The sequence below is a fragment of the Ambystoma mexicanum genome, chromosome 4p (assembly GCF_040938575.1).
Source record: "Ambystoma mexicanum isolate Mex_15411 chromosome 4p, UKY_AmexF1_1, whole genome shotgun sequence".
NCBI lineage: Eukaryota > Metazoa > Chordata > Amphibia > Caudata > Ambystomatidae > Ambystoma > Ambystoma mexicanum.
Genome location: NC_090927.1, coordinates 1,101,541,856 through 1,101,569,588, shown reverse-complemented (window position 1 = coordinate 1,101,569,588; position 27,733 = coordinate 1,101,541,856). Strand labels below are relative to the sequence as shown.

Genomic DNA, 27,733 nt, shown 5'->3' with positions numbered 1-27,733 from the left:
CATTTTATAAACAGGAATACTAATGAGTTATAGTTCTCTGTTAAGATATACTTTAGTTATTGTCAACCGTACATACAATGATGTAGTCCACACTTCCCACATTATGTTTACTGTAAATTTACAAACAAAACCATACTAGACACACAGAAAAGAACAAAATATTTCTGCTTAATTGTAAAAAATATTTATATATTTTAAAGCAGTAAAAACAAAAGTAATCAAAGGTCAATAAAAACACACTTTGAAGTTCATTATCAGATTTAACATCAGCACCCTTTTTCATGTAAAGAGTAAAACAGCAGTAACTTAAAAAATTACACGTGGACTGTTCCCCATGGGGGTCAGTAGTGTCCATATTCCCAACGCGTACAGTATTGTATTCAGGTAATGGCTCACTCTGAACACTGCACCTGACCTCTTGATACCTAGGTTTTTTTCCAGTACATTTTCTTAAGTCCAAAACGCTGGAGATGTGGAGAGCCATATTTGAAAGGTACAACACATACGCTTCGCTGTAAAAATTGACCATACCAATCAACAAGATTTTTCTCATTTTCTCTTTATCCTTAAAATGTTGATTGAATGTGATGCCTATTTGTGAAGTAAAGGTAGGTGACTGGAAGTGGAGTCTGCTCTGCAGTCGTCAGATTCTCAAAAATACATCTTTTCAAGGTTTGAGACCTCTCCTTAAGCAATCATTCAATTTTCAGGTTGTTTAAAGTATTTGTCCAGGATAACAATATGTCTTTTCCATGTACACAGCTCAGTTCACTGTGTGCTAGGCAGAGTCACATTGACTGAAGCCTGACTTGCTTGCGGTGCTGGAGAGCCACTGCTGATGGGCTGTGGCGGCGCAGCGGCAGGCTCGGTTTTGCTGATGTGGGTAATAAAACGTAAGCGCATCTTCAGTGCAGGCCTTAGATTACAGATTATTTTCTCTACCTGTTAAAAGAAGATAAAAAAAGATTCAAAATCATATGATGCATGCAAAGCGTACAATTCCAACTTGGCGCACTAAGCTCTTATGCACATATGACATTTTCAAAACACAACTGATTCATAAGCGATAACACAGGAAGTTCCATTTTAAAAAGGGAAAAGAAATTGACAAAAAGTGGAGACACTAGTGCACCCTTAATAAGACTCATAGCAAAGAACCAACACGCAGGATGGGACACACACTGGAATTAGTATTTGTGAATATAATCACACAGTAAGTCCTATTTTCAGAAGGGAAAAGAAATTGACAAAAAGTGAAAGGTGTACTAGTGCCTTCACTTTTTCTCCATTTCTTTTCCTTTCTGAAAATAGAACTGGTGTGTTATATTCACGCATACTCATTCCAACGTGTGCCCTATCCGGAGTGGTGCTATGGTCCTTGAACCACCACTACAGATGGGGTCTGGAATAAATATAGTTGAATGTAACTAAAGTCGTCACAATCATTGGGTTCAGAAGTGTCTCTTTTAGCTTAGTTTGCAATTAGCGTCAAGTAGGCTTAACCAAATGCGTTGACTTTGTCATGCTACTACGTATGTACCACAATGGGTACGGGTACAGAGGCTATGGTGCTGGACCTCAGTGCATTACAAATTGATAAACAAGGCGGTGTGTTTCACAAAAGAGACTGTACAGCAAACACACAGGGTACACTGTGAACACATCTGTCATTGTTAGCTCACCGGATCTTTCACGCTGTCCCCAGTGAACATGTACTTCATGTGGTACAGAAAGTCACAGATTGGATCCATATAGTTGAGATGTGCACTACACTGGTCCACATTTAGGAGCATTTCGTAAAAAGCCACGCCGATCTGTGTATATTCATGAAAAGAAAAACGCGAGTAAGCATAAAAGACCAGCACGTTTCCATCACCAATGCAACACCCATCACATGATTAAATGCAAGAAATTCAGCTTATGTTCTTTAAGAGCTATATTTAGCAGAAACACTATGCAATACAGTGACAATTACGAGTCATGAATGTTGTGTTAATTTAAAGTAACAATATTTCACTGACGGGTCTGCACTGTGTAATGAATGATGCATCACGGAAAGCACAGGTTATTGTTTAACTAAATGCATTTCGCCTTCTGATGTCTTAAGTGTAGGGTAATCATTTAAAAGGTGAACCCAAATTATATTTTACTTTTATAATGCTATATACCCATGTGTAAAAATGGAAGACCGAATAACGTGGTGCAGTCAAGTTAACATCAGAGACCTGGCCAACTTCCCGACATGCATCCACCAACCTGGTCAACCAAAAAAAAAAAAAAATGGCAGTCTCTCTCATTTACTAAATGTGGCTGGAAACAGCATTAGTAGGTTTATGGTTAAGGTATTTGTACTGCGCACCGTCACCACCGGAAGTGGTTCCCAGGTGCTCTGGCGGATCTGAAAGAGGAGGGGCGGGTAGTTAATAGGGTGTAGAGGAAGTAGGAGAGCGAGAGCTTTGGTGTCCTGTTGGGAGCTTCAGTTCGGTTTTCACTGTGCGCTGAGCTTCTGTGCGGATTTTGGGTCGGTAGGAGTGCCCATGTGCTGTTGATGCCAGATATGTGTTTGTCTGTATTTGCGGTGTGGTGAAGTGCGTGCGGTTTGCTGTGCGCGTTTCTTTGTGAGAAGCGTATGCGTAGAATTTGAGCTTTTTTAGTTGGTCTTTTTCTTCTTTTTTTTAATTTCTTCTTTGTCCTCCTTCTCCTCCCCTCATAGGGCCTCCTTGTTATTTCCCAGTCCTGACCTACCTGCACTTCCTGTATGGTACGGCGGTATGCGCTGAAGGTATACCTTTCCCCGCCCTTAGAGTAGGATAGTATAAGATATGATGCCCAGGGGTGGGTTTTCTTTCAAGGTTTTTGGTGCTCGGTGGGAGAAAGATGATCCTCCGTATTTTCTTTTGTTGTATGGTTTTGGTACGAGGCGGATGTCAATGCTTTATCTGAGTTGTCTTGTTGGGTAGTAGACGTTTCTTTTCTTTTTTATGAACTCAGTTCCTTGGCTGTGGATTACTCTGTGCGTTATGCACATTGTTTTGAACTTTATTCACTGTTTTTATTGGTAGCCAGTATAGCATTTTCAGCAGCTGTGTAATGTGTTCTCTTTGTGGTATTTTCAGCAAGAGTCTGGCCACTGCATTTTGATGCTTTGGGAGTTGTTTTAGTAGTCATTCTGGCATTCCAAGGTATAGGCTGTTGCCGTAGTCTACTCTGGAAATGATGAGCGCAAAGATGGTGAGCATTTTGTGGGCGAAAAAGAGGTATGGTAGGAGTCTTAACTGCGCGTAGAAGGAACGGTTCTTGATTATGGCATTTACTTGTGGCTCTAGCGTTAGTTCGCTGTCCATCAAGACTCCCATGTTCTTTACTATCGTCGATGGGGCAGGGACTGTAACAAGTTCTGTCGGCCATGGGATGTAGTGGTTGTTCTCTACGCTTTTGGATATGATCATTATTTCAGTTTTTCCTGGGTTGAGTTTGAGGTTGTTTGAGTTCATCCAGGCGTAGAGTTCTTGGACGTAGCTCTCGAATGCAGCGTTTCCTTCTTGGGTGTCTTGTAGTTTGCAGACTATTTGTGTATCGTCAGCGTAGTTGTAGCATATGAGGCCATGGCTTTTGATGTGCTTGATAAGTGGAGCCATGTATATGTTGAAGAGCAGTGGGGAGAAGGATGATCCTTGTGGAACTCCACAGGTGGATTGTCTTGAGGTGGATTTGAAAGGTTTGATCCAGACGGTTTCTGTTCTGTTCGTTAGGAACGATTTAATCCATAGTAGGGCCAGGTAGGTGATACCTAATTCTTCCAACCTCCCAATGAGGATGTCGTGGTTGACTGTTAAATGCTGCTGAGAGATCCATAAGTATCAGAGCTGCGTTATTCTCAAGAGTCTGCATTCTTCGTCGAATCGTCCTGGATTGAGAGGAGCGCTGTATCCGTTTCTCTCAATGGTCTGAAGCTTACTTGCGCTTGATCCAGCAGTAGGTGTTTTTCTATGAATTCTTGAGTTATTCTATAGATGTTTGTTTCGAGTAGTTTTGCTGGGTATGGGATGTTGGAGATGGGTCTCTAGTTTGCGAGGTCCTCCACGTTGCCTGATGTGTCTGTTAGGCAAGATTGTATGAGTTAACCTTTGGGTGCAATACAATAACTTTGACCTCCTGGCAATAGGGATCCAACCATTGGTATAAGTCTGTACTACAAAGGTTGGTAGTGTGGCTGTGCAGTCAGGCTTATCTCAAGAAGGGTCAATGTGAGCAGTAATGTTGTGACAGTGTTTCACAATACAGCTATACAAATAAACACTTACACTCAAGGTTTCTTGATGAAACAATTATTAATTTATTTCACAGTCAGTTGTATAACACTTCAAAACACACTCTGTTTCTCTAAATCAGATGATACCCATTTGGGATGGCACACAGACAATTCCTACAGCCTCAGGTGACTTAAATAGCTAGTAAAACCTAATTTTGTGGATTGATACCAAATACTGCGTGCTATTCACCAAACCTATTGAGTTTTTTAATTGAAAGAAAGAAAAGAATCCAGCAGCGGGAGTCTCAATAACGGTGAACCCTCCACAAAAGGTTCAAAATGCAGTAAAAGTATATTTGAAACTGTTATAAGACTATCTACGCGCTTGGAACTAGTATTCTCAGCAAGTAGTCACAAACGCAATTGGATTAATCAAAGTTCGTAAAAATAGTCCACGCATTAAATCTGGAGTGGTATTCTTTGTATTCTGGTTGTGCAATAGTCCATAGATATAGCCGAAATGTGTTTCGACCAGTGTGGTCGTTATCAAGGCCTCTGCGTATATTTTTCCTTGCACAAGTCTCAGACACATCGGAACTGTCTTAGAAAAGCAGTCATAGAAGATAGGTGAGACAGAAAGCACCATAGAGGAGGGAACGGTGGGGGGGCGGAGATGGTGGGAATGGGAGCCCAAGCAGGGGGGAGGGTAGCACTGGGAAGCAGGTAGGCAGGGGGGGCACTAAAGGGGGGACACTAAGAGGGGGACACTGAATGAGAGGGGCACACAGAGGACAGAAAACAGACAGGCAATCAGATGCAATGCATAAAAAAAGTCAGCCACCAAAGGAACTGTCATGATGCCTACCCCCGGGCATCAGGACCAAGCCCATCAGCTCCGGGAGCAGGCATCCAGACACTTATTAAAACACCAACAGCCCCGGCTGGGGGCTGTTTGGGTTCAGTCCTGGCACCTTAGGCGCCAGGCTCATCATAGAAATCAGTCCTGGCGCCAAGGGCGCCAGGCTCATTGACTTTACTTACCTGATGCAGACCATGCTGCTAGTGAATCCAAGCCAACGTGAGGCCTGGATGGGCCTATTTTATTACAGGGACTATTTTTTACTCGGGCGTGGTTCTAGGGAACTTCTTACCTGGAACTACTTTGGAGGCTATTTAAACCACGACCGAACAACAGCACACGCTTCGCGTTATTCTGCATCCAGCAGCGTAACGCTCACCGTGCCTGCAGTCTGCATCCAGTCTTCTGCCACACCCGCCTCGAATCTGGAGCTCCTAAAACAAAGAGGAAAGAAAAGGACAAGGTTAGAAAACGAACTGTTTTCGAATTCCTCACCTGATTCCGGATCCATCTCGCCTCCGGACCTGGAAAGAACATAATTTCTGTATGCATCGCATCTCCAGCTGCAGCGCCGCGCCATACTCGCCAGTCCTCGCAGCATCTTTCGATTCGGCGCAGCTTCCATCATTTCTTCGCCGAACTCCGGCACCTGGGGGACAAAAGAAAACAACAAGGTGAGCCGAGAAAACCAACAAATATAACTCTCATCAGCATAGACTTAACTGATTTACCACCGGAGGCATTATTCTATAACTCTCCACATCTTCATGTGCCGCACCTGCAAAGAGAGAGAAAACAACACGTTAAACACGTGCAACATTTACCGGACAGCGTCGGGTAATACAGACTCTTACCTGAGCTCCACCAGCTGACACAAGAGCATCTTCTCACGATCTCAGCTGCAAGAGAAGGAAGGAAGGGGGGACAAGAGTGAAACATCGGACATATTGAACTCTATGAACTTGATACTTACTGGACCTTGCCAGGAACCTCAGAGTCAATACTCTCCGGAACTCTCCCACGCCTTCAAACCAGTGAAGTAACTGGCATCAACGCGCCCCTGCGATCCATGCAGGATGGAGAGCTCATCTTTCAAGAATATAAGGTGAGATTGTTGAGAGGGCACTTCGGAGGTGATTAGTTGGGAGGACTGTGGGGGGTGCCATCACTTGAATCCACGGGTGGCTAAATCCATCCCTCCACTTGCAGGAGAATACTTCTACGGGTCACACAGACAGGATTAGGAGGGCCAGTCCAGTCAGTCATCTCTGCACTACGCATCACGTTGGTGGAGACCGCAGCCGTCCGGATCCGACCGACGCCCCTGTGGGAGCCAGGTGAGCGTAACAGGAACCTAGAAATAAGAAATGAACAAACAAGAATGCAGGCAGTACAATGTAAGCATAAAACCCTGGGGAAACAACAATGACAAGGAACAGAACAATCCCCAAAGGAACCTAGAAGTAAAGGATGAACACAGCAGGAATGCAGGCAATACAATGTAAGCAAGCAAGACTGGAGAAACAAAAACGTCAAGAACTGTACACAAAAGATCAGGGGGGAAGCGAATAAGAGGGGAGGGAAAGGCCCACAGGTAATGTGGGGAGCGCAGCAGCAGAGGGAAGGAGGGGGGTGCATGCAGCTGAGTAGAGAGAGCGCACGTGACGTAAGAAATGCACGTGGGTGCACGCGCCTAAGTAGGAGGGAGAGAGCGAATGCAGCCAAAGTTGTGAGGGAGTGAACGAAACCTAAAGAGGGGGCGCACGCAGCCTAGAGTTGTGCAGGAGCTCATGCAGCCTAAGTTGTGAGGGAGTGAACGCAACCTAAGTAAGAGGGGGCGCATGCGGCCTAGAGTTGCGCAGAAGCGCACGTGGGTTAAGATGCAAGGAAGCACAAGTAGGCAGGGGGTGGGGGATGGTGCGAAGACAGGACGTGGGGGAAAACACACATGTACAAGAGTGAGAAGGGGCAACAGGTCAGGGGGGATGCGTGGAGTTTAGCAAGCTAACTCTCTACGCACCTGCTTACCCGGCGGCCGCAGACAGGAGGGTGAGGTCGTCCGCACTCGATGTCTGCGCTGCTACCCCATTGCCGCCAAACACCTGCGTTGCTCAACACTGCGGCTTTGTCCTGCGAGGGCTTTGCTGCAGAGGGTCCATACCTTGCTTCTTATAGGCAAGGAAGTGTGGACATAGCAAAGCGTGTTACGTATATTCGGGCAGCGTCTCCTGCACACCTGCGTCGCTTAATACCACAGCCTTGTCCTGCAAGAGCTTTGTCGCAGGGGGTCCGTACCTTGATTCTTATAGGTACAGAAGCTTGGACGCTGTGAAGCGTCCTACGTATAATCAGGCAGCGTCTCTTGCGCACCTGTGTCGCTCAACACAGCGGCCTTGAAGTTTCTGTCACAGGTCCTGCGATGCAGTCGGCGTACATATATTTATAGCATCATTATAACCACACATGGCACTCTGAAGCCACGATCAAACATAACAATCCAGGAATTATTCTGTGAAATGTTGTTGCGCATAAACTAAAAGACGGTCACTTAATGCTTTCTGCAAAGAAGTGTGGCAGAAAAAGCGTTGGACAATGGTTGCAGCGGCCACTGTATATTTAAAACCAGCGTGGACTACTACAGTGCTGTGGCTGGCAGTGACAGAGGCCTGAAGTCTTCAGCCTTTGGCAGTGAGCCTGTAATCCAGTAACTATTGTAGCTGAACAGGGGCTGCATCCTGCAGGATGCAGCCCGTTCACGGGCAGGATGCAGCCCGTTCAGCTACAATAGTTACTGGATGGGAGAACTGCTGGCCCTGTTGCTGGAGGAAATGTCAGCCGGTGCACTGTAGGGTGGCTAGAATGGTCTAAGTAGTGATAGGCAAAGTTTCTACAGACATCCAGAATTTGCAGCATTTTTGTTGCTTCCACAACTTCAGCAGCAAAATGCAACTTCCATGCATTTTCCACAGCTGCACATTTCTGCAATCTTCACGTGCCCTTTCACGGGCTTGTCACCCAATTCCCCAAAACAAATGTGTTATCACAGACTTTTGTGCGTGCTTGTGGCCAATACACTCAAACTCATTGGGCTTCATCATGAATTTGGTGGTAATTCCCACGAGAAGACAAATGGTGATAGAGCAGTGGAGTCAGCTTTTAAGTCCATTGAACTCTCTGGGGATTTGTTGCAGATTTGATCACAAACGATAATACTGCATGGTAAATCTGCCAATTTTTGGAGAAGTGCAGGATTTGCTGCAGCTGAATCTGTCACGTTATCTCCAAACTTAGTGTGGTAAAAATGACAGTAGAATAAATTACTTTCTTACCTGGTAACGTTCTTTCAATGGGATGTTCCTCCGACGTATTCCACATCTCTGACAGTAATGTCCACAGCTGTGCTGCTTCGGAAAATTTGTCGGCGTCGGTGTCTTGCGTCAATGACGTCAATACGCTGTCCCTCGAGGGCCTCCGTCGAGAGCCGACGTCACCGGATGTTATATGTAGGACGCACGACGCCTGTAGCCTCAGTTGTAGTTTTGTCCCCAGAACGTGTGGCACCAATCTTCTGCCAGTATGACTACAGAAGACCTTGCGGAAACGTAAGCTGCAATCGCCTAAGAAATTCTGTAGAGCGGCAGGCTGGGAGGGTTCGATGTGGAATACGTCAGAGGAACATCCCATCGAAAGAACGTTACCAGGTAAGAAAGTAGCTTGTTCTTCGAGGGGATTGTGTCCTTCGACGTATTCCACATCTCTGACAGACTCCCAAAGCAGTAGCAACGTATGGAGGTGGGAAAAGAATTTAGAATTTTAGAATGCCCAATCAAATTGCAGAATAGAGGACCGCCTTACCAAAGGCCAAATCTTTCCCATGGATAGAGTCCAGGGAATAGTGTTTTACAAAAGTATGGACAGAGGCCCATGTGGCTGCTTCACAAATATTACGAATGGGAACACCCCTCTGCAGAACAATAGAGACAGTCACACCCCTAGTAGAATGGGCCCGTAAGCCTACTGGAGGGTCCTTACCCACCAAACGGTAACATTCAGAGATCGTCAAAATGATCCATCTGGACAAGGTCTGCTTGGTAACAGCTTGACCTAAACGCCTTCCAGCGTATCCTACAAATAGCTGATCGTCCACTCTGACCCGGGACATCCGTGAGAGATAGAAGCTCAAAGCTCTGCTCAGATCCAACCTATGGAGCCTCTCCTCTTCCTTACCAGGATGCAAAGGAGGATAGAACGCCGGAAGAATTAACTTCTGGCTCAAATTAAATTCCAACACAACCTTCGGAAGAAAAGAAGGACGAACCCTAAGGACAACCCTGTCCTTATGGAACACCGTGAAAGGTGGCTTGGCGGACAGGTCCTGCAACTCACTCACTCTGCGAGCAGAGGTAACCGCAACAAAAAATACAGTCTTAAAGGTCAACAGTCTCAAAGGACAAGAATGTAAGGGCTCAAACGGAGAGCCCATTAGGAATTTTAGAACCAAGTTCAAATCCCATCCTGGCACCTGGAAAGGTGACTGCGGAAACACATTAGTTAGCCCTTTTAGAAACTGAGAAATCAAAGGAATCTTAAAATAAGAACACCGCTCAGACAAGCGCTTAAATATGGACAGTGCCGCCAGGTAACTCTTAATGGTACCTGCTTGCAGGCCCTTGTGGGCTTAATGAAAGCAAAAAAGACAGAACCACAGGAATTGAACATTGAAAAGGATCCACATTCTGTACCCTGCACCAGCCGCTGAACTTTCTCCAACGGCAACGGTACAGGGATTTTGTTGCGGGCCTTCTGGCCGAAAGCAACACCTCCACCACGTCTTCGGGGAGTTCCCAATCCTTATAACTTAACCTTTCAGATATCAAGCATGAAGGCTGAGGGACTTGACCTCGGGATGGAGAACCCGACCCCCCTCCCGTGAGAGCAGATCGTCTCGGTAGGGAAGACGGCGTGGAGGGCAGATGGACATGTCTAGAAGGTCCGGGTACCACGCTCTCCTGGCCCATGCCGGAGCAATAAGGATCATTCGGGAACCGAACCTCCATAACCTCCGCAACACTTGCAGAATGACGGGGACTGGAGGAAACGCGTACAGTAGTGGGAAGGAACACTCCACTACGAACGGATCCACTAAGGCTCCTCTTTGAGGAAATTCCCAGGAGCAGAATCATTCGCACTTCCGGTTGACACTGGTGGCAAAGAGATCCACTTGTGGGGTCCCCCAAAGGGCAAAGATCTCCAAACGAACTTCCTGAGACAGCTCCCACTCATGAGAGACCATGCTCTGCATGCACAGAGCGTCCGCTGCCGCATTTTCGTCTCCAGCCAGATGAGCGGCCGAGATCGAAATTTCCTGCTGGATGGCCCAGAACCAGAGCTACATCACCTCTCTGCACAGTGGGAGTGACCTTGCCCCCCCCCTTTTTGTTGAGGTAGTGCATTGCCACTGTATTGTCCGTCATGATCAGGACATTTTTCCCCCCGCACAGATGGCAGAAAAGCCTTCAGGGCTAGCCTGACAGCCCACAGCTCTAACAGATTGATGTGGAGTCTGGACTCCGACGGAGACCAACGACCACTGACTGTCAACTCGTTGGCATGAGCTCTCCATCCCGTGAGGGATGCATCCGTCACGATCATCACCTCCGGCCAGGGTAGCCAAAATGGCGCTCCCTTCATCAGATTGCCTTCGTCGCCCCACCCCAGAAGATCCTGGGCAACCGATGGCAGCACCTAAACGGGATCCGACATCCTGCTGGAGGACTGCGACCACTGTATCTTGAGAGCCCACTGCAGAGATCTCATCCGCAGCCTGGCCTCTGGCACCAGTAGAATGCAGGATGCCATGAGGCCGAGCAACCTCAAGAACCCGAACGCCGGGAGACTCTGGGCACGTTGAAACTTGTCCACCATCTGCAGAATGTGATGAGCCCTCACCTGGGGAGGCGAACACTGCCCCAGGGATGTGTCGAGCACTGCTCCGATGTACTGGAGCTGCTGGGTAGGTGTCAAATGAGACTTCTTTAAGTTGAGGGAGAAGCCCAGCTTGTGAAGGAAGTGGCAGGTGACCGACAGATGATCCAGGGCTTGCCCGGGACAGCGTGCCCTGATCAACCAATCGTCCAGGTAGGGGTAGGGGTAGACGTGAATCCCCCCTTTCCTGAGATACGCTGCCACCACCACCATTAGCTTGGTGAAGCCCCTCAGGGCGGAGGTTAATCCGAACGGCAGGACCCGAAACTGAAAATGCGAGTCGCCAACCGCAAATCTCAGGTACTTCCTTTGCTTGGGATGAATCGGCACATGAAAGTAAGCATCCTTGAGGTCGAGAGACACCAACCAATCCTGAAGTTGAAGGGCCTGGAGGACTTGAGAAAGAGTAACCATCTTGAACTTGTCCTTCCTGAGGAGCTTGTTCAAACCACGCAAGTCCATGATGGGTCTCAATCCCCTGTCTTTTTTCGGGATCAAAAAATATGGGGAATACCATCCCTTGTTCCTCTCCACTACAGACACCAGTTCTATGGCGCCTTTCTCCAGCAGGGATAGGATTTCCTGCGCAAGGAGCGGATCCGGACTCTTCAAAGAGAGCTTCCCCGGTGGATTGTCGTGAGGCCTCTCCCGGAAAGGAAGACAATAGCCGTGGGCTATGATCTCCAGAACCCATACATCTGAAGTAATCATTCTACTAGATGCTGCGCCAGCCTTCCCCCCCCAACCGGCGAACCATGGCACATGGCCTCATGACTGAGCGGAAGCGGCTGCGGCAGTGCCTGAGGGCAAAGAGGCAATTGCCCAAGCGGCTTTGGCACGTCGAGTACCTTGTTTCCACCTCTGGTACTCCTACGTTGGCCCCTTTGACTGGCAGCTCCCTTCGATCTAACAAAGGAAGAGTTGTATCGAAAGGAACCTCCCCTCCATTGCTGTCCCCTAAGATGAAAAGGCAGAGGTTGACGTACTGCAGCGCTCAACGACTTTGCTGCAGCTTTAGAGGTCTGCTACCTCTCAATGCTCTCGTCAGCCCTGCTGCCAAAAAGATGGAAACCATCAAAGGCATGTTGAGAAGCCGGGACTGTACATCAGGAGCAAACACCGACTTCCGCAACCACGCAAACCTGCACATCACGGTGCTCGCCGCCATGGACCGGCTGACACAGTCTGCCACATCCAGACCCGACTGACCGGATTCACACATGGCATCCTTGCCATCCTGAACGAGGGCAAGAAAACCATCCCATTCCTCCCCTTCGGGAATACGTTCAGCCGCCAAAGAGACACAATTCCACAGAGTGTGAGTGAATCTTGCCAAGGCACAAACGGAGTTGGCTGCCTTTAAAGCCATATCCCCAGATGAAAAAACTTTCTTCGCCCAACCATCAAAGCGCTTGTCGTCCCTATCCGGAGGGATGGTAGGGTACGCAGCCTGCTTCGCTGGGGCCGTAGCCACCTGCAGCACCAAACTCTCCGGAGTGGGGTGCGTAGACAAGTAGCAGGGGTCACCACTGGCTGGACGGTAATTTTTCGGTAGCGACTTATTCACTGCCGGGAGACTCTCCGGAGCAGTCCAAGCCGCCGACACCCTTCTTTGTAAAGCCATATGAAATGGCAGCAACGGGTCAGTGGGTGGAGCCTGGTCCAATATATCTGTCAGATCATCCTGCAGAAAATCCACAGGTGGAGCAGACCACCCCAAGTACTCAGTCAACCTCGACATGAGATGCCTGTACGAGGACTCAGCATGTGTACCAGGCTCAGGCCTGCCAAACTCAACCTCCGGAGAGGTGTCCAGACCACTGGCGTCATGCAAGGACTGACGTAGGTCTGGCAAATTCTCCTCAAAAGGCGTTGAGGGCGCCGATGGAATAGGCGTCGACGTCGAGCGAGGCGGCGATGACTTCGATGACTTCGACAACGGCTTCGAGGCCGGAGCCCCGAGCGTGTCCTTCGACGGCCTCAGCGCCAATGACTTCCTCGGAGCCGGAGCCTCGGGAGAGTCCCTCGATGGACCTGGCGCCAATGGCGTTGATGTCTTCTTAGAAGGCCTCACAGGCTCTGACGGTCTCGAGGGCGTCAAGGACCGGGACCTGGAACGGCTATGGCGATCAACCTTGTCCTATCGGGCCCTTGACGGCTCCCGATGATCGCGCCGACTGCCCAAGCCCAAAGGCGTGCGAGCAGTGGCCCTAACTCGTTTCTTGCTGGCTTCTCTCGAAGGCGTGGACAGAACGGTGCCCTGCGATTCGAAAATCGCCATCATCTCCTTGCGGAATGCGTCCCATTCCGCCGGCGATGAATGCTTGTTGGGACAAGCTACCCGCCGTCTGGCGGAGTCCTCCAATGAGGACGGGGAAGGCGACCGGTGACAGCGCTTCCGAGAGTGCCTAGACGAGGCAGAGGAATGGCGGGACCCACTCCGAGAACGAGACCCCCTGGACTTACGCTGACGCAGTGAGTCGCCCCTGGAATCGTCGGTCGAAAGCCCAGCTGATTTCGATTTACGGGGTTTGGAAACCCTACCTACGGACAACTTCTTCCGCTCCCGCAAGGCCTTCGACGTCAAGGACTGGCATTCATCGTAGTCGTTGGTGGCGTGGCTCTCGCCGAGGCACCAGAGGCAGGCATTGTGCGGGTCTGTAGGTAAATTTTGGAACCGCAGTCCCGACACTTCTTGAAGCCCGACTTCGGGGTAGAAGACGACGAAGACATATTCTCAATACAAAATTAGAAGAACCGATTCAAAGGAGAAGAACCGAGGTGCGCTGAGATTCCGAAGCGAACACGTTCGTGGAAAAAACGGAAATGAGGCTACGGGCATTGTGCGCCCTACATATAACATCCGGTGACGTCGGCTCTCGACGGAAGCCCTCGAGGGACTGTAACGCTCACCTGATTCTCGCAGAGGCGCCGGTCTTGACTGGGCGACTACCGTATCTTCAAAAGTGATGTGCACCACCCGGTTGGCTCTTTGGGCTGGACCTCTGTGCACTGTATGCCTGACTCGAAGAGTAAGATGTCTGCAGATAGAAAATATGGGATTAATGAACTGGGGTTATTGGGGTGTCCCTATCTCTTTCCTTTTCTCCTCTCCTGTAGAACCCCAAAGGTTAACGCTCTCACCTTAGGTAAGTGAACGCCGAGCTCTCCATCTGCCTCGGGGCAGGGTGCTGTAACCAGTTTCTTCACTGAATAGGTAGCGCAGGCCTCTTGACTTCAGAGGACTGCTGTCCGTCGTTTACTGCACGAACGGTAAGTTTCGAATATTTCAAATGTCTTTAAAAGTCTTTTGTAATGCTGTCTCTTATTTTGCAGGGTTCCGGCGATGGCGGTTGACTGGCTGAAGTGAGTTGAGGATGGACCCGTATGCGGAATAGAAGCGCCTGGAAGCGCGTAAGTAAGCGCTTGTTGCTTGCTTCACGATGCGCACTAACTGTCCTTTTATTTTGCAGGTACCAGTTCGGAGCTGCTGAAGGATGCCGGAATGCCACTGAGTTCGGCGTGGATGGAGTAATGGCACGTGAGTATTGAACGTTACCCAATGTCTTTAAACGCACCTTCTTTTGTCTTACAGATGCGGGATGCAGCGCCGAAGGCCTCCGGAGCGTGCAAAGAGTTGGTAAGCTTTTGTCTTTCAGATGCCGGAATGCAGTGCGATGACCTCCGGAGCGCGTGAAGAGTAGGTAAGCCTTTGTCTTTCAGATGCAGGAATGCTGCGCGAGGCGTTGATGACAGCCGATGGACCAGGTAAGAGATGCGCTGTCACTGAAGACCGTAGTGCTAACCTGTTCTTTCTTGTCTTTATAGATGTTGCTGAAGACTGGATTCAGGATGGGAAGCCTTTTTCCTTTAGGCCCAGGATCAGATGCAGAAGACACGATGAGCGTTCTGCTGCAGAGGATGCAGAATAACGCAAAGCAAGATTCATCCATCGGGTGTGGTTTAAATAGCCTCCTGTAGTGCTTAGGTGTCTCCTTCCACAGCCACGCCTAGGTAAGAAAAGAGTTCCTGCTTTCCAGAAGAGTTCCAGTGTTCTGAACCTAGGGAGTGGCTCCTGCCCCACCCAACAGGAAAAGTAGTCCCAAACAGAAGAGGATCAGGGGTTCAACTGGCAGGTAAGTAAGCAGCATGGTCTGCTGCAGGTAAGTCCACCCAAGCATTATGAGCCCGGCGCTTGCAGCGCTGGGACTGGGCATATTTATGAGCCTGGCGCCACTGGCGCCAGGACAGGGTCCAAAAGGTCCCAATTGGGACTGGCTGGCACTCGGAACCTGGGTTATGGGTCGCTTCCAAGGGAGTTGGGTAAGTCCTGGCCTTTTGGAAGCAGAGATCATGACAGCGTATCGACGTCATCGACGCAGGACACCGACACTGAAATATTTTCCGAAGCAGCACAGCTGTGGACATTACTGTCAGAGATGTGGAATACATCGGAGGACACAATCCCCTCAAAATTCTGTTACTGACAAGTGGCAGTAACAGAATTAGCTCCACTTTTTTACTGCACCAGTGAACTCATAATGACGCCCATTGTCTAGTGGGGCTGAATGAACAAAATAATTGCTTGGTGTCAACATTCTCAGATAAGTCGCAGACCATTATGTGGACCAGGAGGATAGCTCAGGGGCAACATGCTCATCTTGTAAACAAGACAATGCCAAGCAGCACAGGCTTACGGAACCTAGTTCTGCACTTAGAGGCAGAAATACTGCATGAAAGGCCATTTGGAAGAAAGAATAAAAATCAATCATTCAGACAAAAAAAAAAAAAACCTGTGTTTTGCAAAGTCATTAAGACTTGGAGTCTTGCCAATTATAGCACATTGATCCCGACACTCGGGCCCACACACAGTCACTGCAGAGTTGCATGTAAAGGGCTGCTCTGAACACTATAAATGTGGCTGGGAAGGTTGGCTACTTGACAGACTAGGGAGGAGTGGCCGAAAGCAACCATGCCGCTCACATCTTCGCAGCTCTCGCACAGGTATTTGACAAACTAACTGAGGGAGGTGGGGATGAAAACAACTGTGCCACTTGAATCATCGCAGGTCCCATGGAGGGATTTGGCAAACACATCGCAGGAGATGAGGGAGGTGGGGATGAAAGCAACCTTGCCACTCGTGTCATTGCAGGTCCCCGGTGGCGATTTGACAAACGCATCTCAGAAAACGAGGCAGGGATAAAGAGAACTGGGTCACTTCATCATTGCAGCTCCCACCCACAGTTATGACCAACTCATTGAGGGAGACTCCCACAGGGGAAAAGTCCCCACGAAATTAAACTTTCGCATGGAAAGAAAATTATCTACCTGTTGGTGCTATCCCTGCGGAAGGCTGAAAGTGTAATCACACTATCGAAAACCTACAGGAGTGGGAAAAAGAAATTCTACACATCACTAGAACTAACATGACTCTGCTGCACATAGCATGGCTCTCTGGAATGTTCCATTATCTCTGGCGGCAGCTGGGAGCGGTGTCTCTGAATGAAGGTGCCCTAGAGTGCTGGTTGCTTCGAGGTGGGAGAATGTGTATGCCAGAGGGAAGTTGAAGTAAAGCAAGTTGGGATATGGAGGCTCTATGGTTTATTATGTCTATGTCCCTCAATCAGCGTGCTGGGGACGTGGAAAAAAAGGAACTGAGGAACAAGGGTGTAGTGACAGAGTATATATACGACAACCAGCGTCACGCCCGGAGCCGACGACCAAGGCAAGACAGATTGATGGATGGGTTGAGGTGCATAACGCCCCCTGTCAAAAAACATTCTGAGCAGCTGATGCTGGAATGGATATCTGATGAAGAAGCTGCGGGAGAAAGACAATCCATTGAAGTAGCTGCTTGCACTGCCAAGCTCTCATGGGAAGGGTGCTTAGAAAGGAATTCCGGATCAATTGAGGAAGGTCTATATTTCATAACCAGATCTTTGCATACAGCAGGTGTGGTATCTGTTTTTTGCTAGTTGACAAGAAATTTGTTTTTCCAGGATGAGTGAAAAGTTAAAATAGGCTCTGTGTGGGGTCCCTTGTCTAGGATGTCTGTAAGATCATCCTGCACTATGTTCTTGGCAGGACGACCCCACTTCACGTACTCTGTAACCTTATTCATTACAGACGTATAAACCCAACCATGAGCAGTAGGGTCTGAGGTGTTAAATTCCACTTCTCAGGAAGTGTCAAGCCCACTAGCCTCTTTTAAGCAATTAGACATTCCCTCCAACCGGGAGTCCTGACATACAAGTTCCTCAGGAACATTAGGTGTGCCAGATGAGAAACCAAAAGGATAATCAGTATCCTCCTCTTCTTCCTCCTCAAAAATAGACCGCATGGACTTGAAAAAAAGTCTTTTTTCGACAAAGGTTTAAAGGCTGTTGATGGGTCGGAGATAGAAATCAATGGCTTTGACGTCAAAGGTCACGACGCAGAGACCTTCGACTTTCCGAGATGAAGACAGTGTCGACACCTCTCAAGGAAGTTCTTCCGGTTTACGCCCTTGGTTGTTAGGCATGTGACAGGTAGCCTTTGCGCCTCATAAGTCTGATAGGGAGTAGTCAATGGGGTCAGAAGCATTCTCTAACCCTTTTCGAGGGACCGGAAGGAGACGGCCTAAAAAAAACTCCATAACTTGAAGATAAAAGTCTTTCCACTCTGCTTTATAGGCAGATTCATGAGAAAACCGTACCTCCTTCCTGTCAAGAGAGGATTCTTCCGATGAGCGATGACACCTGTTCTTTGATTTCCATCGAGAAGACTATGACTAAGTGTGACAAGAATCGCTCCTGGACCTTGAGTGCTTAGAATGTTTTGAGTGTTTTTTAGGTTTCTGAGGAGATACACACCTAAGACTAACTACTGCAGACGACCTCCTTTTCAAAGGAATAGATGTGTGAGATTTAGAAGCCAACCAACCCAAGGTGAGTTTTGCCTTCCTCTCCTTCAAGGCCTTGCTGGTCATGGATTGACACAACTCGCAATCGTCAACCTTATGCACCACACCAAGAGGGCAGAAGCAAATCCTGTGCGGATCTGTGATGGACATTTTCGAATCACAGTCCACACACCTCTTAAAACCTGTCTTTGGAACTGACATACTCAAAGATGGAAATACGCAATTGAAAGAAATCAGAGTCGATCAAACCGTTCGAAGAGTGCTCTGCATGCACAGAAACGGAACTGAAGCAATGGGCATGGTGCGTACTATTTATACCAGTGTTGACATCACATACGAGTGCAGGGATGGAAGCTGTTGAGGGACTTTGACTCAATGAGATACACAATGCCCTCTGCTGAAAGTTTCAGAAGCTGCAAGCAGGATATTTGTATATCAAAGATGAGGAATCCGAGGGAGGACCCAATCCATTAGAAATATACAGAAGTGAAATACATACTGATCAAAAGCAGACAAGGAGGAGATCGTTTGCAATAACTAGCGAGATTAAAGACATTTTCATGCAATGGAAGAATGAATTGCGAACTGGAGAAATACTGAATTCACTAAAGACACAGGTTTAAGGCATCCAGACATGGCTTAAAGTCCATAAAAAACGCAGGACAAAACCTTTTGAATGCAAAAGACTCTACCAACGTCTCAGCCAATGTAAGAGTCCTCCATGAACGTAGTTTAAGCTAGTTTGTGTGTGAGTCCATGCAGACCAGAAACTCAGGGAGATTTGTGGGAAAGCTGCTGTCTGAACTTCGAACTCATTTCTTGGAGCTGTTAGTGGATGACTGCACGCACAGATTATTAGCGGCGCGACCAGACGCAGCGGATAATTGCTAGGGTACTGAACTATAGAGACTAGAAGGTATCGTTTTTTTGTTGTAGCATGCATCCAGTATTGCACACTACGCTGCCAGATAGATTTTACTCTTTGACTCTGCTATTTTAAGTTTTAGAAAACCAGATTTGAATTGGGTTTGTGAAAAATGTTAAAAGTTGCAATCCTTGCTTCTGCGCAACTATGGAACTCCCTACCTCCTGGTATTAGAGAACATCAGTCCTTCTCATAATTTAGACAAAATCTAACTGGCTAAAAGAATATAAATGATAAATAACCATCTGATAACCATTCTCTTGAGACTTATACCCCCGATCACGTGTACCCCTATGCATATTGATTCGTTTACCACTTGTTAGTCCCTTGAGACACCCTCCCTGAAGTTCTCTGATCATATTACTATAACTCTACCTGCGCATGTAACTTACATTGCATACATGCCGATATACCTCTTGTACCTCATGTACCTACTGCTGCCTAGGCATGTGTGCTCCTTGTAATTATATTGTATATATGCCTGTGTATTTCATGTACTTATTGTTGACCATACATTTCATGTACCTATGTAACCAAGCTGAACATATCCTTGTATTCTGCGCCCTGATGCCCCAGGGTTTGGTGCGCATTATAAATAATAAACTCAACTATATACTAAAATTAACTTGTAGGTCAGTGTTTACGCTTGAATTAAAATTACACTTCGTTTTGGTGGTCACTTATTTGATTTGAGGCCATCTGTACTTCTTGATGCGAAAGAACTACAACCTTCAGCACGTCTGTACTTCCCATGTCGTATTTCTCTAACTTCAGGTGCGTTAGCGCTGGAGTGTCAGGGGCAGGCCAGTCTGCGCCGGTCAGGGTTGCGTCCCGGAATGTAGCTGTCATATCTGCATGGGTACAGTGTATGATTCAGTTATTCAGATGTAGCTGTTTTTTCTTTATATTGAACCATATTGAAGGATGATACACCAATACTCTGCCAAGTATATGCTGAAAATAAGAACTAATGACGTGGGTCACTTGCTTTGCGTGCATTGAATAAAATTCAAACCTTGGGCATATTCAACCGAGAAACTCGCCAAAATCTATGCAGTAGTAAACTAGTAGTAAACTGTGCCGTACTAATTAATGCAAGATCTACTGTAAAAAATGCAGTTGCACTGAAATAACTTATTAACACCTCACAGCTGGAAATACGTTTTGTGACGGAAACCTGGTTTTCTGACCACTCTATATCACATTTTTATCTTCTAGTCCCAGACAATTTCCAAATTAAATGGGTCAACAGAGACGTATAAGGGAGGTGGAGTTGCTATTCTAGCAAGATCTTCTATAGACATACTTAATGTTAATACCCTTAAATGGGATTCAGATTCTGCCATTCTTGCATGCACATGCTGTATTTTCCCTAATGACGCATGTCATATAGTACTTTGTTATAGACCACCAGGGTCTTCGAGCAGGTTTTTAAATAGCCTGGATGCCTATATTGGCATGGAGGCACTCTGCCAAAAAAAAAGTTTGTCATCTTCAGTGATCTCAACATCTGGTGCAACAGCCCCGACAATCCGGACTGTATGCACCTAAACAATATTTTACAATCATATGATCTTGAGGTACTATACACTGTTGCTACCCACTCTGGAGGACATTGTTTGGACCCAGTTCTTTTTAGAGGCGTACACCTTTCTTACCTTGAAACCATCCCTGTGTCATTGTCAGACCATTTTGTTGTCATTTTTTCTATGGCATTAGCCACCTCACTTGTTGGCAAGAATTGTGACTACTAATTCTCAACCATCACGTCAAAAGAAAAAGCTTGACCTCATTACCAGTGCTGAGTTACTAGTTGACCTTAACCACACTTAGCCTGATCTTAAGTGCACTGAATTATACCAGACCTTTATGTCCAGTCTACAAAAGAACTGACGTAATTGCTCCTATCCAATACCTTAAAATGGCAAAAAAAAGGATAATCAATGGTACGAGGATTCCTTAAAAATATCTATCGAAAGCAAGGGAAAATTATGGCTTAAAACTAGACTCTCAAGATAGTCAAGAAGCTAAGTATGCCTTGAAAGCCTATAAAGAAGACAAATTCTCAACCAAGTCAGCTGGCGATAGGAGTATCTTCCCAGATGCGGCACGGCTTGCAAAATCTCCTCGCCCACTTGCATATGGAGGAGATTTTATGAAGGTTGAGCACCATTTGCACTTCCAAGTTTATAATGAATAAGGTTAGGATATACAAGCAACTTATTATCTAACACTTCCAATTCACATGAAATTAATTGGCTGCTATTATACATCTTTAAGTCACTTGGCAGTTTTACTCAAGCTATATTTATGCAGGTTTTGGTTAATATCTTAATGCATCGGGTAAGGATCTAACCTTGTGAGTGCTCTAAGAACATAGATGTGTGCCCTAAAAAAATGGTCTCATTTTGATGTAAGGTGTATATTTAGTTCGTAATTTGGGTCAGGTGGCAGTAAGCTACCAGGCCTAGGGATGGAGGGGGGGGGGTGGACCTTAAAAGATTAATATTTAATACATTTGGGAAAATTAGGGTCATTAGGTATGAAAACACAGAACCTTCAAGCCTGTGTGATAAACGAGACCATAAATACCTCAATCATGCAGCGGGTCCTTTCTTGTTGAAACCTCTGTAGGAAAGGCCCCACAAGGTGATACACGTAGAGAAGCTGGAATTCAGTCTTCACTATGGGATTCAATACCTCTGCAAGGAACCTGTTACACAAGATAAAATGAATATAATTTCAAAAATTACAGGTGTAGGACCGGTTTGCATTCAACTAAAGTTAACATTACATTTGTTTTTTAGCATACAGTTAATAAAGCTTATTACACAATGTGCAAGCCATACATGTCTAATCTGACTTTAAGCCAAAGGGGTGGTATAATTGCTATTAACACTATAGGGAAAGCCCTGGGACTAAGGGGACCCATAAAGTCAGAAAACACAGGCATTGGAAAGCACACAATTCGTGGATTCATCTTGAAGAAAAAAAGATGGCTTCCATGGCAATGGAAGCTGTCCGAGTGGTGAGATGGTGGTGTGAAGGAGGTCAAACTTTGAAGAGGGGTCGGGGGTGCAGCATCGTGCGAGCTGAGAGAGGTTTCGCAGGTCCAGAGGCAAGGCAGACACATGAGGCCAGTGGGATGCAGCACTGGCTAGCAGGGTGGAACGTGAGCTTTTATCTGTAAATGAAGCCAGCATTCTGGGCACACTGACAGGCTGGCATGCATTCCCTGGATACAAGTTGGTGATAAGGCAATGATTAGCCGTACTGGGAGTGTTGCTGGCAAAACAGGGAGAAAGATGCACATAAAAAGTAATGACTAGGAAATGGCAGCTATCCTTCAACACAAATGCAAGGACCACTTCATGCCGCACCTAGACTCATTGACGCAGTACATTCATGAATGTGGGCTCCCCAGGCACTCAATTTATTGGTTGCCTCCCACCAGCGACTGCATAAGTGAGTGCACAGTCCAGGCGCTCACAAGAATGCAGGCAGGAACCAGGCTGCCAGGTCCAATATGGTTCGGAGAGCAGAGCACACATTCCTCCTAAATCCACTCACCAGATGCACATATATGGGTATTTTTAGGTGGGTTTGCATGCACTGAAGACCTCCCAACCACAGGACAATTGAGTGAGTGGCCTGGGGAGATAACGTAAAGTTCATAACACACCCCAAAATGATTTATACTTCTCTCGCCCAGGACGAACAGGAGAACAGTTTTATTAAATGTGTTTGGGACAACAGTTCCACCATGGTGGCCGTGACCAAGTCTGGCGCAAGACCCCATCGCAACGCATGAAGGGCACTGTGTGATCCAGGAAAGCCGGCATACTAATGCCTAAATGCCAGAAATGTGTTCTGGCTGAATGAAGTATTGGGTTGGAGTTGCAACAGTCCCCTCCTAATCGATGCGCCCTCACTGACAATGTCGACTTAAATTAAGATCTGGATTATGCCTTTAATGCAACAGCAGAGCTCTATACCATTTTGTACATACATTTAGATGTTAAACCCAAATCTTGTGAGGACCTTGTAATGCCAAAAGCCTTTAAGGAATAGGGGTAAAGTAACCCCCTGACTCTGGGATGTTTTATCCTCTGGATCTCCTAAGTCCCTGGGGATCGTTGCAGAGATTGTCCCATGGAATGGAAATGATCATGAATGCAAGTCTGTGGGAAAATCACAAGCGCTACAGCACCACGTGTACCAACAGGGATGGCCATGGAGAAATGCTGAACCATCTTGCAACAAAGGAGCTGGAGCAGAGAGAACAATCGGAGGCGTTGCTAGGGGGGCTGAGGGGGCTGTAGCCCGGGTCTTTTGGTTGTAGCGCCAGATCGAAGCTCAGGGGCTACAACCAAAAGACTAGCTAGCCCCGAGTCCCGACAGTCCAGTCATTATTGTAGCCCCAGATCTTTTCCAGATCTAGCAACACCCCTGAATGAAATTCACTCAAATCATGATCCCCATGGACTCTTACATAAAAGACGACACCTTGGAGAGCCGCAGAGAAGAACAAGTTACTTACCAACTGTAACATTCTTTCGACTGGATGTTCCTCCCACGTATTCCTTATCTTTGATAATTCCACTTCCAGCTTGCTGGCCTCAGAACATTTTTTCACAGTAGAGGGCGCTGCGTGTCGACGTCCCTCGAGTCGGTGTCCCTCGAAGGCCTCCATATCGGCGCCAATGTCACCATAGGTATAAATAGTCTCATGCAGCGTCCGTTGCTCAGTTCCGTTTTGAGGAGCTGTTTTTGCTTTGCATGAAATGGTTAATAACCTTGAAGGAGCGTAGGCTGCAACTACAAGGGAAGATTTACTGCGGGGAAGGTTGGGAGGGGTGATAAGGAATACGTGGGAGGACCATCCAGTCGAAAGAACGTTACAGTTGGTAAGTAACTTGATCTTCGAATGGATTGTGTCCTCCCATGTATTCCTTATCTTTAATAGACTCCCATAGAAGTAGTATAAAGAGGAGGCGGGAGTCAAATTAAATGTTTCCCTTTAAAGATGCACAGAGTGCAACACAGCTTTTCCAAATTTCGTCTCCTGGCTAGAGGAGGAATCAAGACTGTAGAATTTAGCAAAAGTGTATGCGGACGATCATGTGGAGGCCGCACATATGTCCTTAATTGGAACTCCTCTTTGGTGAGCTGAAGAGGCTGCGATACCCCTGGTTTGAATGAGCCCTGAGATGTTGAGGGGGCTCTTTTCCTGCCAATTTATAGCACTCTATAATGGTTAATATAATCCATCTTGAGATGGTTTGTTTTGTAATAGGTAAACCTAATTTGTGCCCTGCATACCCCACACACAATTGGTCTGCTTGACTAATCCTCGCAAGTCTGCTAATGTAAAAACTCAAGGCACGCCTTGGATCCAGCCTGTGCAATCTCTCCTCCTCTTACCCTGGATGGGGAGGAGGATAAAACGAGGGTAAGGTTATCTTTTGTGTGATGTGGAATTCTGAGACCACCTTTGGGAGGAAATTCGGCTTCACTTGGAGAACTACCTTATCTTTGTGAAATATTGTATGTGGAGGTTTGCAAGATAAGGCTTGTAATTCGCTCACTCTTCTGGCAGAAGTTAAAGCCACTAGAAACACTGTTTTAAGAGTGAGAAACCTTAGTGAACAGGAATGAAGGGGTTCAAATGGAGTACCCATTAGAAATTTCAAGACTAGGTTTAGGTCCCACATTGAAACTTGAAAAGGAGTTGGGGGGGAAAAACATTAGTTAACCCTTTCAGAATTGAATCACTATGGGCAATTTGAAGTATGAAGACTCCTCCACAGTGCGAAGATTGACATCGCTGCGAGGTAGCCCTTGATTGTGCCAACTTGAAGACCTGAATTTGCCAAATATAGCAAAAAAGAAAACACCATCAGTTTTCAATATTCTTTTCTCTAAACCAGCTGCAAAATTTGTTCCAACGGCAGCGGTATAAAGATTTTGTTGCTGGCCTTCTGGTTGAAAGCAACACCTCCATTGCGTCATCCGGAAGATCCCAATCCTTGTATCTCAGCCTTTCAGAAACCAAGCGTGAAGTTTGAGGGTCCCGATATCTGGATGGAGAACCCGACCTCCCTTCTGCGAGAGAAGATCCTCTCTTTGCGGAAGACGAATCGGAGGACCGATGAACATGTCTAGAAGATCTGAATACCACGTTCTCCTGGCCCAATCCAGGGCATTTAGGATCATGGGTTTCCAGAATCTTCTCAACCTCCTGATCATTTGAGGAATGACGGGGACTGGAGGAAACGCATACAGACGGGGGAACTCCCAATCCAATACGAACGCGTCCCCTAGAGCTCCTCTCAGGGGAAATTCCCTTGAGCAATACTGATCGCATTTGTGGTTGATACTGGTGGCAAACAGATCCACTTGAGGGGTTCCCCAAAGGGCAAAGATCTCTTGAAGGACTTCCTGAGCTAGTTCCCACTCGTGGTATACTGTGTTCTGCCTGCTCAGAGCGTCCGCCGTCAAGTTCTTCTTTCCGGCTAGGTGAACTGCCGATAGAGAGATTCCTTCTTGAATTGACCAAAACCAGAGCTGCATTGCCTCTCTGCACAGTGGCAGTGATCCTTTGCCCCCGCTTTTGTTGAGGTAGTGCATGGCCACTGTGTTGTCCGTCATTATCAGGACATTCTTTCCCTGTACTGATGGCAGGAAAGCCTTCAGCGCTAGTCTGATTGCTCTCAGCTCTAATAGGTTGATGTGTAGTCTGGACTCCGATGGGAGATCAACAACCGCTGATGGTCAAGTCGTTGGCATGGGCTCCCCACCCAGTGAGTGAGGCATCCTTGACTACTGTTATCTCCGCCATGGTTGCCAAAACTGTTCTCCTTTCAAGATGTTCTCCCGACAGGTCCACCACTGAAGGTCTCGAGCTACTCTGTCTGGGATTAGTAGGAGATCTGACATCCTTCCTGAGAATTGCGACCACTGGGTCCTTAGCGCCCACTGGAGAGATCTCATCCTCAGGCGAGCCTCTGGCACTAGGAAAATGCAGGATGCCATGAGACCAAGCAACCTCAAAAACTCAAAGGCTGGTAGACGTTGGGCATTTTGAAACCTGGTGACCATCTGTAGAATATCTTAAGCCCTCACCTCTGGTGGCAAGGCTTTTCCCAGGGATGTGTCCAGGACTGCTCCAATGAACTGGAGTCTCTGTGATGGTATGATCTGTGACTTCTTTAAGTTGAGGGAGAAGCCCAGCTTGTGGAGGAAATGGCAAACATAATCTAGATGAATCTGAGCTTGTTCCGGGGATACTGCTCTGATCAACCAGTCGTCCAGGTAGGGGTAGACTTGAATTCCTTCCCTCCTTAGACTTGCAGCCACAACCGCCATTAGCTTGGCAAAGACCCTCGGGCAGAGGTCAGCCCAAATGGCAGAACTTGAAATTGATCAGGTACTTACTGTGCTTGAGATGGATTGGCACATGCAAGTAAGCATCCGGATGGTCTAGAGATACGAACCAGTCCTGAAGCTGGAAGGCCTGAAGGATCTGAGAAAGGGTTATCATCTTGAACTTGTCTTTCCTGAGGAATATGTTCAATTCTCGCAAGTCCAAGATGCGTCTCAATCCTCCGTCCTTCTTCGGTATTAGAAAATAGGGGGAATACCAACCCTTGTTCCTCTCCGCTACAGGTACCGGTTCTATGGCACATTTCTCTAGCAGGTCTGAAATCTCCTGCATAAGGAGTGGGTCTGGAAACTTCAAAGAGTTGTTCCCTGGTGGATGACTCTGAGGAGTTTGTAGGAAAGGCAGGCAGTAACCTTGGGAAACTGTCTCCAATGCCCAAGCATCTGACGTAATAGCCTGCCATTCTGTCAGATGTTGAGTTAACCTGCCTCCTAATGGTGTCTTGTGAGGGGAGACCTCAGAGGGGTTAAGAAGCGGCTGATGCAGATGCTGAGGGTAAAGTAGCACCTGCTGATGCAGGTTTGGTACCTTTGACCCATCCACCACGGGTGAATCGTCTCTGGCCCCCTTGAGCTGGCTGTCCTCTGCCTTTTCCGAATGCGGAGTAAAAATGAAAGGACTTCCCCCCCCTCCAGGATGTACCTGTGTGGCGATTTGGAGTTTGCCAGATCGCAGCCCCAAGTGATTTTGCTGCTGCTTTTGATGTCGCAATTTCTCCAGGCTGTCATCAGCCTTTTTGCCAAATAGAGAAGTGCCGTCAAAGGGCATATTCAGAAGTCTGGCTTGCACATCAGGAGCAAAACCAGACTTCCGCAACCATGCAAATCTGCGGATTGTGGTACTCGCCGCCATGGCTCTGCTGATGCGGTCAGCAGAGTCGATGCCTGTTTGGAGGGACTCACACATCGCAAACTTCACATCCTTGACGATGTTCAAGAATGCTTCTCGTTCCTTCCCTTCTGGGAGACAGTCAGCTGCTGATGAAGCACACTCCCAAAGGGTGTGGCTGAATCTCGCTAGCGTGCAAGTGGCGTTGATAGATTTAAGCGCCATACTGCATGCCGAAAATACTTGTCATATCTGTCTTGTGGTATAGTGGGGTATGCCGACTTACTACTTGACAACGTCGCTGCCTGCACTACTAAACTCTCTGGAGTTGGGTGCTTTCTTAGATATTCAGGATCTGAAGCGGACACTCTGTATTTAGCAGAGAGTTTTTTTATTTACTGCAGGGATAACTTCAGGTGTCTCCCAATTTACAGATATTTTCCACTGCAATGCAGCATGAAAAGGGACTATAGGGTCCTCTTGGGGCCCTTTATCTAAGATATCAGTAAGATGAACAAGTTACTTTCTTACCTGGTAAC

General features: G+C 47.2%; 1 protein-coding gene across 3 annotated transcripts in view; it reads right to left on the bottom strand.

Annotated features, from left to right (window-relative positions):
• Nucleotides 1–172: 172 nt before the first annotated feature.
• MED23 (mediator complex subunit 23) overlaps nt 173–27,733 on the bottom strand; it is a 1,372,437-nt gene continuing 1,344,876 nt past the window's right edge. For all 3 annotated transcript variants that reach the window (XM_069606687.1, XM_069606688.1, XM_069606689.1), the window contains 3 exons: nt 21,515–21,635; nt 1,683–1,814; nt 173–942 (listed from right to left, as the gene is read on the bottom strand). In XM_069606687.1, coding sequence (XP_069462788.1) covers nt 769–942; nt 1,683–1,814; nt 21,515–21,635 — 427 coding nt within the window. In that variant the 3' untranslated portion in view covers nt 173–768. The remainder of the gene's footprint in view (nt 943–1,682; nt 1,815–21,514; nt 21,636–27,733) is intronic.